Source organism: Salvelinus namaycush, chromosome 4, assembly GCF_016432855.1.
Source record: "Salvelinus namaycush isolate Seneca chromosome 4, SaNama_1.0, whole genome shotgun sequence".
NCBI lineage: Eukaryota > Metazoa > Chordata > Actinopteri > Salmoniformes > Salmonidae > Salvelinus > Salvelinus namaycush.
In genome coordinates, this window is record NC_052310.1 from 37,598,928 (window position 1) to 37,611,603 (window position 12,676).

Here is a 12,676-nt window from a genome sequence, read left to right on the forward strand (position 1 = left end):
ACCTTTATTCCGAAGCTCGTTTTCAGCAAATCGCTCCTCGAAAGTGCAAAGAACTGTGTGGGTGCTCGCATACTGGTGAGAAGGCGAGTGCGTGTGTGCGTTTGTGCCGTTGAGCGCACACATACACACAATGATGTCGATCCAACTAGATCATCACACACTTGTCCTTTCTTTAAACTCAGCAGTTAATTAGAAACATTTTCACCGCGTGAACTTGATCAATGTGCTTCGCGATAGGGTTGGCGGTATCCAGATTGTCGTACCGTTTCTGTACCATACCGGGGTATACGGTATTACCGGAAGTGCACACAAGGGGTGCTATTTAAAATATATATGTATTGATTTTTTTTATGCACAAAACAATTTAGGCAACAGGGATCTTGATCCAGGAGGGGATTGAATGTCTCTGCTGTAACCAAGAAGCTTGATCTTGACATCTAGCTAGCAAGTTAGTAAACCTAGCTGGAGCCCTGAGCTGGATATAATTTATTTGACACATCTTAGATTTCTTATAGTTATACTAGATTTCTTATAGCTATAATCAGTGGCGTAGCTTGCACCCCCGCAGCCCCTGCGAGGCGGGGGACCCCCCAAAAAATGTCATACCGTCGGTATTTCGAAATACCGCGATATACGGTATATCGCCCAAGCCTTCTTGATTATCTAAATACCAATGAAGTCAGTTAAAAAAAGATTCAGTGAGTTTTACCAAGTCTCTCTGTTTTTATCTCATCCTGGCATCAACTGTTCTGACTGACACAATTGTGTCTGCTGGAGGAGGCCAAGTCCAATCCCTAGGTATCTGTGGCCATCTCCTGCTCTACAATTTGGTTTCACGCTGTGGGTTTGTGAAAGGAAAATACTATGATTTTTTTTTTTTTTTGCACCAACTGGGGGAAGAAGTGTCTCCTAGCAACAGTCTGCTGCTGCCATGATGCCCGAGGAATGAAAAATTTGTCCAAGCGAAGAAGTCCCCAAAGAACGCCAGAACATTCCCCCTCTTTTCTTCTTCTTCTGCACCGGAGACAAACTAAAACAGTGAAAAAAAATTGTTAACTTCCCACTTCTAAAGTGCAGGGCTTTGAGGTGGATATCCACCTCACACTTGTCAGTCGTCTGCTGCTGGAGTTTCCATGCTTGGGAAAACACGTTTGACTGCATTGCTAGTCACGTAAAATAAAAATTGTGTTCAATGAGCAATGCTCTGTATAGGCTATAGGGCATGAATAGAATGCATTTCCATGAAACCTCTTGAGAAATCCACCAGTTAGCAATAGAGATGTACTTTTTGGTATAGAATAGCCTCGGCGCTAACAGGAATGTTACTTCCTTATCCCAAAACCAGAATGAGCTGGTTTTGCGATATCGGGGCTTTCATATTGGAGTTCTTCCCATACATTTCCATTTGAATCGCTTGAGAAATACATCAGTTAGCAATATAGACTTACCTCTTGGTATAGCATAGCCTTAGTGCACATGCATTTTATAGTAGTGTAGTGTATGAGACGAGGACTCTGTGGGCTAAATGGCTTGGGCTTGTGATTACAGTTCCATTTTTCTTAATTTTTTACTTAACTAGGCAAGTCAGTTAAGAACACATTCTTATTTACAATGACGGCCTTCCCCGGCCAAACCCGGACGACGCTGGGCCAATTGTGCGCCGCCCTATGGGACTCCCAATCACGGCCGGATGTGATTCAGCCTAGATTCAAACCAGGGACTGTTCGAATGTTCAGATGTGATTCAGCCTCTTGCACTGAGATGCAGTGCCTTAAACCGCTGCGCCACTCGGGAGCCCCATTAAACCTCTTGAGGAATACACCAGTTAAAAAAAGACTTGATATATCCTGATATGGTCTTGATATATCATGTTAGTGTAGTGTATGAGACTCTCTATGTGGACTAAATGTATTAGTCACACTTGCGTGACAGGCTGCATAATTTAAAAAGTGGTGTGGGCTTTGCTAATTGGCTGTGGGCCGCGCTGGTGGGTAAACACCAAGGTGTTGTTGTTTGTGTTGGGTCTCCACTGCATGGGTGCCCCATGTAATAAGCATGTGTGGAGAAAACCTGCAAGTGTCTCGAAGGGATTGGATTGGAAATCGCCATGTTCCCGCTCATCCATGTCCAATGTAGTGTTGTAGGGATCGATACATCGCAACACATACACACATGGCACGCATTTGCATATGTAATACACAGCCACATGATGTAAGCATAGAATAAAATACGTCAAGACACACACACACACACACCTACAAGCCTCAACACGCCGATACACATTCTGTTCCACACACGTGCAAGCAGATGCACGTGCGCACTTAGAAACGCACATTCTGTGACACACGTTTTATATTGACTATAAATAGTTCCATGTTCTTAGACACTGATGTATGTGTGTTTCTCTCCCTCTTTCTCTCACAGGGATATCAAACCAGACAACATCTTGTTGGACGAGCAAGGTGAGCAGGCCTCCTCTTAGAGATGACTTTTGTCCTGTACTCATTACATGTTCGCGACATGTCACAGACAGACCTGTGTACATGTTTTACCTTCATGTAACATACTACAGTGCGTTCAGAAAGTATTCACACCCCTTGACTTTTTCCACATTTTGTTGTTGTGCCTGAATTTACATTTAAATTGAGATTTTGTGTTCGTGGCCTACGCACAATACCCCATATGTCAATGTGGAATTGTGTTTTAAGACATTTTTACAAATTAACTAAAAATGAAAAGCTGAAATGTCTTGATTCAATAAGTATTCAACCCCTTTGTTATGGCAAGACGCATAACAAGTTGCATTTACTCACGCTGTGCAGTAATAGGGTTCAACATGATTTTGAATGACTTCCTCATCTCTGTACCCCACACATCTGTAAGGTCCCTGAGTCGAGCACTTTCACAGATTCAACCACAAAAAGCAGGGAGGCTTTCCAATGCTTCGCAAAGAAGGGCACCTATTGGTAGATGGTTAAACATAAAGACAAAGCAGACAGTGAATATCCCTTTGAGCATGGTATTAGTTACATGTTGGATGGTGTATTAATACATCCAGTCACTGCAAAGATACAGGTGTCCTTCCTAACTCAGTTGCCAGAGAGGAAGTAAACCGCTCAGGGATTTTAAAACAGCTAAACATTCTATTATTTTGGGGACAGGTTGAAAAGCATTAAACATTTATAGCAATTTAGCTAGCTAGCTTGCGGTTGCAATCTCATTTGTCCTATTTAGCTAGCTTGCTGTTGCTAGCTAATATGTCCTGGGATATAAACATTGAGTTGTTCTTTTACCTGAAATGCACAAGGTCCTCTACTCCAACAATTAATCCACACATAAAACGGTCAACCGAATCGTTTCTAGTCATCTGTCCTCCTTCCAGACCTTTTCTTCTTTGGACTTTATATGGCGATTGGCATCTAAACTTTCTTAGTATTACCATGACAACCGACGTACTCAGTTCGTCTTTCAATCACCCATGTGGGTATAACCAATGAGGAGATGGGAGAGGCAGGACTTGCACTGCGTTTAGTGTCACAAATAGAACTGACTTCTATTTTAGCACTTGGCAACGCAGACGCTCGTTGGCGCAATGATTGAATAACATGTATGTGTACATTTATTTTCCAGTGCGCGAGCGGTGTGGTCAGCATGTTATAGCGATTTATATTTCTATTGCAAAAATACTTGTAGGCCGACTGCTAAAATGCTTGAGGGGGCTTAACTATTTCAGAATAAAAATAAACGGGATGGAGCTATGCACAGGCAAAATCCTAGAGAAAAAACTCCTTCAGTCTGCTTTACACCAGAGACTGGGAGAGGAATTCACCTTTCAGCAGGAAAATAACCTACATCACAAGGCCAAATCTACACTGGAGTTGTTTACCAAGAAGACCGTGAATGTTCCTGAGTGGCCAAGTTAGAATTTTGACTTAAATCTGCTTGAAAATCTATGGCAAGACTCTCTAGTCATGATCCCCAACATCTTGACAGAGCTTGAAGAATTTTGAAAAGAATAATTGGCAAATATTGCGCAATCCACATGTGCAAAACTCTTATAGACTTATCCAAGAAGACTCACAGCTGTAACCAATGCCAAATGTGTTTCTAACGTGTTGACTCAGGGGTTTGAGTACTTATGCAACAGCTATTTTAGTTATTACGTTTTTTTCTTGCACTTTGACATTAGAGTATTTTGTGTAGATTGTTGACAAAAAAGGACAATTAAATACATTTTAATCCCACTTTGTAACACAACACAATGTGAAGAAATACAAGGAATGCTTTTGCAAGGCACTGTATATGTTTTATTGTCACGTACACCAGATAGGTGCAGTGAAATGTGTTATTTTACAGAGTCAGCCATAGTATTTTGGCACCCCTGGAGAAAATGAGTGTTAAGTGCCTTGCTCAAGGGCACATCAACAGATTTTTCACATTAGTAGGGGCCGTGGCAGGATTCATAACCCCGTCGCTAGCGGTTATATGTGGTCTGGATTTGGCAGTGCTACCACTAGACCAGACTCCGGCACACAAGTCTTGTTGACACACTGAATCATGTTTTCATTAAGCTATTTGTTTTATTTTTCGTTACAGTAAGTTAGTCAGAGTTAGATACTGTAGCTTGAAGTTTATTTTGGCTAGTTTTGTTGGAGAAATAAACATGTTTTTTGAATTTTATGGATGTAGTGTTAAATATAAGTAGTTTGGTTCTGATGCTGCATTCATGACAAGTGGGAAAATTGGAAAATACTACTAATAACCAATTCTAGTGTTCAAAACCCATATTAATAGATTGTTTTTATAAATAATGTTTTATTGTTCCATTTAACTGCCGAAAATGCTGTTGGCGAGGTAATTTCCTTAAAATGCGATGTGAGAGTTCAGCATATGGGAGAAGTCGGAGCTCAGAGATGGTAGACATGTTTCCCACTAACCAATAAAACGAGATGTTATGAATGCACCATAAGCACGATATCTTCACAGGCCACGCCCACCTGACAGACTTCAATGTTGCTACAATAATCAAGGATGGAGAGAGGGCCACTGCCTTAGCTGGAACCAAGCCCTACATGGGTAAGACTGTTATTCCTTCAACCCTTGGAAACCCATATCACTGGCCTGGTCCCAGATCTGTTTGTGGCGTCTTGCCAACTCCTATGGTCATTGCCACAACTATGACAAGACAGATCTGGGACCCGGAAGCTTTATCATTAACATACTGTGTAAATATCCATCAGTAAGCTATGGTCTTGACTGGGTGTAGCCTAGCTGTCTGAACCTGTCCGTGTTGTATTCCCTTCAGCACCAGAGATCTTCCAGTCCTTTGTGAGTGGGGGCACGGGTTATGCCTTTGAGGTGGACTGGTGGTCACTAGGCGTGACGGTCTTCGAGGTGCTGCGTGGATGGGTAAGGAAAGGCATTATGGGCAGTGGAGCTGTTCTTGAGTTATGACAACTGACGCTTACTGTATGTGGTTGATACTCATCTCTTTCCATCTCTCACTCTCACTCTCTCTCTTTCCCTGCCTTTCTCTCATACCACCTTAATCTCTCTATTTTCCCTCCCTCTCCCTCATACCCTCTCTCTCTTTCTCCCTCTGTCAGAGACCCTATGAAATCCATGCCAGTAACTCAGTGGAGTCTTTAATGCAGCTCTTTAGTACTGTCAGTGTGCAGTACAACACCGCCTGGCCCAAGGACCTGGTCCATCTCATGAGGAAGGTGAGTGGAAAGGGGAGGGGAGGGGGAAAAGTGGACAGCAGAGGAAAGTGGACAGCAGAGGAGAGGAGAGGAGAGGAAAGTGGACAGCAGAGGAGAGGAGAGGAAGGAAGAAGAGAGGAGAGGGCAGGGAAGAAGAGAGGAGTGGAAGAGGGAAGATGGACCAGAAGTGGAGAGATGGGCTGCTGTGTGGAGAGTTGTCGGGGGAGAGTGTACAATGGAGTAGAGAGTCGAGGCAGTGGTCAGAAGACAGTGGGAGGCTAATCATAATTGCGGGTGGGGGGGCTCGCAGCAGTAGTGGAGGTGAACGTGGATGGAGGGAGAAGGGCCTGAGGCCAGAGGGTAAGAACGGGAGAGATTGAGAGAGATAAGGTCAGGGAGGAGAGACTGATGGAGTGGCAGGGAGACAGAAGAGTGAGGGACTACTCTCTACTCTGTGCGTGTCTGCTCCATTCAGAGCCAAAGTGGAGACTCCAGAGCGATGGCATCGGTCTCTTCCGCTCGGCTGCTGATCTATTACCATGTCTGAACTCCACCGAGACAGCCTTAACCAGCCCTCTGGGAGAAATGACTCGCCGTCGGAATTTCGGGAGTGGGAGAGTTGGGAGAGAGACTGTTGCCATGACAACGGACCACATCCCCCCCAAATAATTTCTCCTAGGTGTATGTTAAGCTGTACCACGGTGAAGTCAAACAGCTGTTTTCCTCCATTGTAGATACAACAATATTGATACAAGTCACATGTATTTAGTTTCTCCCCTGACAATGATCTCAATCCTTCTCTGATTCCATCTATGCTATTCAGGATAACATCTTTATTTTGGATTCATAAGGGACCTGATCCTTGTACTGTACGACTGTGGCTGACTTAAGAGTGCCCCCTAATGGTGACACCACCTAGGTTATTGGATCTGATTTTAGCATTCGACTTGTTTTGTCTACAGTCATAAGGTTTTCACCTTCAATACAACTGTATTAATCCCTGAGGGGAATTTAGGAAGGAATGACGTGTATCTCTCTGTAGAGATTATATTCTTTTGAATCTTTAATGGGTCTAAATTAGATATAATTGTGTGCGTGTGTGTGTGTGTGCGCGCGCGCCTCCCAGCTGCTGACTGTGAACCCAGAGCATCGTTTCTCCAGCCTGTCTCACATGCAGACGGCTCCCTACCTCTCTGACATCAACTGGGACGCTGTCTACGAGAAGAAGATAGATGCTGGGTTCGTTCCTAACGTAAGCATGGACCATAAACCTATCACAGAGGAGCATAGAAGTTTCAGTTTATGGACCATGAACACTGATTCACACATAATACAGTATATACACCACATGACCAAAAGTATGTGGACACCTGCATGTCGAACATCTCATTCCTAAATCATGACCATTAATATGTAGTTTCCCCCCCCCCCCCCCACCCTTTTGCTGCTATAACAGCCAACATTCTTCTGGGAAGGCTTTCCACTAGATGTTGGAACATTTGTTTGGGGACTTGCTTCCATTCAGCCAGGTTGGGCAGTGAGGTTGGGCACTGATGTTAGGCGATTAGGCCTGGCTCGCAGTCGGCGTTCCAATTCATCCCAAAGGTGTTCGATGGGGTTGAGGTCAGGGCTCTGTGCAGGCCAGTCAAGTTCTTCCACACTGATCTCGACAAACCATTTCTGTATGAATCTCGCTTTGTGCACAGGGGGCATTGTAATGTTGAAACAGGGAAGGGCCTTCCCCAAACTGTTGCCACATTTGAACGCACAGAATCGTCTAGAATGTCATTGTGTGCTGTAGCGTTAAGATTTGGCGGTGAGCCTCACTCCAGCCGACGCTTGGCATTGCGCATGGTGATTTTAGGCTTGTGTGCGGCTGCTCGGCCGTGAAAACCCATTTCAAGGATACACCTGAGCTCAATTTCGAGTCACATAGCAAAGGGTCTGAATACTTTATTTATTTTATAAAAACCTGTTTTCGCTTTGTCATTATGGGGTATTATGTGTAGATTGAGTTTTTTTTAATGTAATCAATTTTAGAATTAGGCTGTAACGTAACAAAATGTGGAAAAGGGGAAGGGACCTGAATACTTTCCAAATGTACTGTATTTGTCATATGCACAAATACAGTACACAGTACAATGAAATGCTAACTTGCAGGTACACGTGTGTGTGTGTGTGTGTGCCTATATTAGTGTATATTCATTCATTAGTGTACTGTGTGTCTTGGTTCCACAGAAGGGCCGTCTGCATTGCGACCCCACCTTTGAGCTGGAGGAGATGATACTAGAATCTCGTCCCCTCCACAAGAAGAAGAAAAGACTGGCCAAGAACAGGTCACGGGAAGCCAGCAAGGATTCCCAGTCGGTGAGTGTCACATCACCCAGTCACTACTGACTGTGCCTGAGTCATGTTCATTAGGCACCAAACTGAAGAAAACGGACTGAAACTTGGAGGTTACTACCTGAACTTGTCCAATTAGAAACGTTTATTTGTGTTTTCCGTTGCAAAATGTTTTGCTACGGCATGCCCTAAAGAATTCAACCCTTGTAAATAGTGCTTTAACCTGAGGTATTGGACAGTTTAGCAGGTCTTGGTTTACTCAGAGTGCAGGGTGCCTTCTGTAGCCTTCTGTTCCCCAGTTGTTATTTTTGTCCCTTCATTTCATGAATATCACCATCTCTTTGTCTTGAAGACCGGTTATTTGCTTGCATGATTAGAGTATTTTAAGAAACCCACTTTTATTATCTGTGATTGCGGCCACAATTTACCATGGATTTTAGACAATCCATATTTAGGAGCTGTGCCAGGTTTTCATCCGCCAAGCGTCTCATTACGAGCTCCACGTTATTATTGTGGACTTTCAGTGTTATCGAAAGTGATCTCTGGGCGCTGTAATTGCAGTAAAACTCGTATATTCTAACAATAGCCGCCATCTTACTCCGGGCCTTCTATTGTGTGAGGGGGCTGGGTTATTACATAGATTATTAAATGATGAAGCCTTCAGTGGTGTTGTGATGCCCCCACCCAAGTGCTTTTGGAAATATGCACTTCTATTTTTGTCCCGTGCCAAACGTCTAATTTGAGGGAAAGAACACAAACAAATCACCAGGCGTGATTTAAAGGAGGGAAGAAGGGGGTGTTTGTAATCTTTCAGGTCTCGCTGGTGATTGTTTGAGGTGAAATTGATCTCCTCGTCCGCCGTTGTCGCCCTGTGTGTGATGATGATGGCTGTTCCCTTTCCTTGCTGCCCTCAGGAGAACGACTACCTACAGGAGTGCCTTGAAGTGGTGCAGTCTGAGTTCATGATCTTCAACCGCGAGAAGTAAGACCACATACGAAACCCTTCGCCTGGGAGACCAATCAAAATACATTCATGTTAAACCATTTAGGGAAATTGTATTTAAAGTGGCATGCGTAAGGCTGACATAACACCTACATAAGGTCTAGGCAAGCTGACATATACATGAATAGATATTTATGAATATCCCAAGCATTGTTAGCTCTATAATATACTAAGACGATATAAACGCGGACCCAATTACTGAACCTGGGAGACTAATTTAAAAAAACACATTGTTACATCAGTCTTAGCTCTATTTATACCATGGTATTGTTTAATACTCATTCCTGATTGGCTTGAAGGGCATTCTAGAGTGTGCGTTATTTCCCTATATAGCACAGTATATCAGCACGGTAGAAGTCAATGGCTATAATTCATTCTTCCATGTTCTACGTTTGAGTTGCTTTTGAAAGCAGAAGTCGAATTGAAAACATTATTGGCATTGTTGAATTCAACTTTCAAAAATAGAGTTAGGACCAATGTTTTGGTAAGCTAAACTAGCAAGTCTATTTGTTTGGTTACCAAGGCAACTGCTGTAGCTATCTATATACTGTAGTAACTTGCTAGCTACTTCAGTCGATGTTGAACACATTTCTACCGGCAAATGTGTTAAATTATAGCATGGTATAAAAGGGATAATCAACTCGGGGCTCTGGGTTCTCTGGAACGTGATGCAATTTCGTGGAAGTTTAGTTCCTCTCCGCTATTGTAATCGCATCGTGGAACGTCTTTCATTCTTTTCGAGAGCGCATAGCCCCTTGTTGATTATCCCTTACATATGACATAAGCACTAAAATGATATAACGATTATTTACATGGTAATTTCTCCATGTAATCTATCATTTGCAGAACAATATGCAATATGTGGTCATCATATCAAAGGTTAGAAGGTGGTGTTATGAATCAACCTTATAATAGAGTTAGGTTTCTGCAGTCATTATTTTAAGTTTATGGTGAATAGCTGTTTATGTGCTACTGTACATCCTCCCTGTTCACTTTTGCTTCCAGTGACGTTGACGTCACTCTGCAATTCATATAGAAATGCTCTGTACATTACCTCGACTTAATGATGGCGTTACAAAAATATATAGCCGTTTTATGACCCTATATTGTTGCCATAATGCTGTGTTTATATTAAGAGATTCTACACTGGTGATAGTTCATATTTCATGTAATGAAAAAATGAGTACCTCATTTATTATTTACCTGTCTGAGATTGCAGCGTAATTTGGAGTTCTTCCTGCATGGCAAATTTAGTTTTCTTATTGCTGTAATTAATGGAGCTTGAGTTCTATTTTTACTACTTGGGCATAATCTCTAGACAGATAGTATATCACAGTCCTTAGACTCCCACTATGTATTCTAATCACACATTTTTCCCCTCTCCTATCCCTTGTGTGGTTGAGCGTGCACGTGTACATGTGTGTATGTATGTATGTATGTACACTACCGTTCAAAAGTTTGGGGTCACTTAGAAATGTCCTTGTTTTTTAAAGAAAAGCTCTTTTTTTGTCCATTAAAATAACATCAGATTGATCAGAAATACAGTGTAGACATTTGTTAATGTTGTAAATGACTATTGTAGCTGGAAACGGCAGATTTTTAATGGTAATATCTACGTAGGCGTACAGTGGCCCATTATCAGCAACCATCACTCCTGTGTTCCAATGGCATGTTGTTGTTAGCTAATCCAAGTGTATCCTTTTAAAAGGCTAATTGATCATTACAAAACCCTTTTGCAATTATGTTAGCACAGCTGAAAACTGTTGTTCTGATGAAAGAAGCAATAGATCTGGCCTTCTTTAGACTAGTTGAGTATCTGGAGCATCAGCGTTTGTCTGTTCGATTACAGGCTCAAAATGGCCAGAAACAAAGAACTTTCTCCTGAAACTCGTCAGTCTATTCTTGTTCTGAGAAATGAAGGCTATTCCATGCGAGAAATTGCCAAGAAACTGGAGATCTCGTATAACGCTGTGTGCACTGTTCTGTGAAGGGAGTAGTAAACTGTCCCTAACCAGAATAGAAAGAGGTGTGGGAGGCCCCGGTGCATAACTGAGCAAGAGGACAAGTACATTAGAGTGTCTAGTTTGAGAAACAGACGCCTCACAAGTCCTCAACTGGCAGCTTCATTAAATAGTACCCCCAAAACACCAGTCTCAACGTCAAAAGTGAAGAGGCGACTCCGGGATGCTGGCCTTTTAGGCAGAGTTGCAAAGAAAAAGCAATTTCTCAGACTGGCCAATAAAAAGAAAAGATTAAGATGGGCAAAAGAACACAGACACTGGACAGGGGAGCTCTGCCTAAAAGGCCAGCATCCCGGAGTCGCCTCTTCACTGTTGACGTTGAGACTAGTGGTTTGCTGTGCTAACATAATTGCAAAAGGGTTTTCTAATGATCAATTAGCCTTTTAAAATGATACACTTGGATTAGTGAACACAACGTGCCATTGGAACACAGGAATGTGATGGTTGCTGATAATGGGCCTCTGTACGCCTATGTAGATATTTCTTAAAACGTGCCTTTTCCAGCTACAATAGTCATTTACGACATTAACAATGTCTGCACTGTATTTCTGATCAATTTGATGTTATTTTAATGGACAACAAATGTGCTTTTCTTTAAAAAACAAGGACATTTCTAAGTGACCCCAGACTTTTGAACGGTAGTGTATGTATGTATGATCCCAACCCTTTTTTGGTTACTACATGATTCCAAGTGTGTTATTTCATAGTTGTGTTGTCGTCACTATTATTCTACAATGTAGAAAATAGTAAGAATAAAGAAAAAACCCTTGAATGAGTAGGTGTGCCCAAACTTTTGACTGTTTCTGTGTGTCTCTCAGGTTGAAAAAGAGGCAGGAGGAGGGTGCAGAGGGAGGGGAGTCTGAAGGAGCTGCCGAGGGCGGTGATGATGGCGATGGAGACGGATCCGGGGAGGCTGAGGGAGGCACAGAGGATGAGGACCCTGAACCCGAGTCCTCCTCCAAACGAAGCATGTGCGGCTCGGTCTGCTCCTCTCCTGGCAGCTGCTAGCACCACACCACCACCTGGTGGTCTCTCAGGCTGCTGTGTGTGTGTGTGGAACCATGCCTATAGATACTCTAACCTCTCCTATGTAGCCATGATGACTGGAGGAACTGGAACGCACAGCAGGACAACAACGCACAAGCAGGACACAAAATGGCTCTCCTATTTCTTCTTCTGTAGCATCCACCGTTAAGGCATGAATGAAACTGCAGGGTTACAGAGCGGTCCCGCCCTCCGCGCCCTAGAATAAGCTCTAACTAATTTCTATGCAACGTATAGCATGAAAGTAAGGTATCACTATGAGAGGGGATAAAAAGCAGCAGAAGCCACACGATATATGAGCATGACAACATACAGAGAAATAGGAGCCAGGTTTTAAGAGTTTCAAAAAAAAAAAATTGTTTTTTTTTTGCGTTCCCGCTCTTTTAGCCTCGAGTAGATGTAGCTACCTCTGCAAACTCACGTACTGAATTATTCAACTGAGTTAGACACTCTTAGTTTTCTTTCCCTGTGTAGCTCGTGCAATCCCTCTCCTACTCTCTGTGCAGTCCTCCTATTCTGAACGACTATTACTGTTGTCCGGTTACCTTCTCCAAATGCCTTTC

General features: G+C 42.9%; 1 protein-coding gene across 1 annotated transcript in view; it reads left to right on the forward strand.

Moving 5' to 3' along the window:
* Nucleotides 1-12,633, forward strand: part of LOC120045599 (serine/threonine-protein kinase 32C-like) — a 54,473-nt gene extending 41,840 nt beyond the window's left edge. The window contains exons 4-11 of the mRNA XM_038990499.1: nt 2,425-2,462; nt 4,987-5,076; nt 5,306-5,409; nt 5,607-5,723; nt 6,829-6,954; nt 7,941-8,069; nt 8,960-9,027; nt 11,888-12,633. Of these exons, the coding sequence (XP_038846427.1) occupies nt 2,425-2,462; nt 4,987-5,076; nt 5,306-5,409; nt 5,607-5,723; nt 6,829-6,954; nt 7,941-8,069; nt 8,960-9,027; nt 11,888-12,077 (862 nt within the window). The 3' untranslated portion in view covers nt 12,078-12,633. The remainder of the gene's footprint in view (nt 1-2,424; nt 2,463-4,986; nt 5,077-5,305; nt 5,410-5,606; nt 5,724-6,828; nt 6,955-7,940; nt 8,070-8,959; nt 9,028-11,887) is intronic.
* Nucleotides 12,634-12,676: the final 43 nt, after the last annotated feature.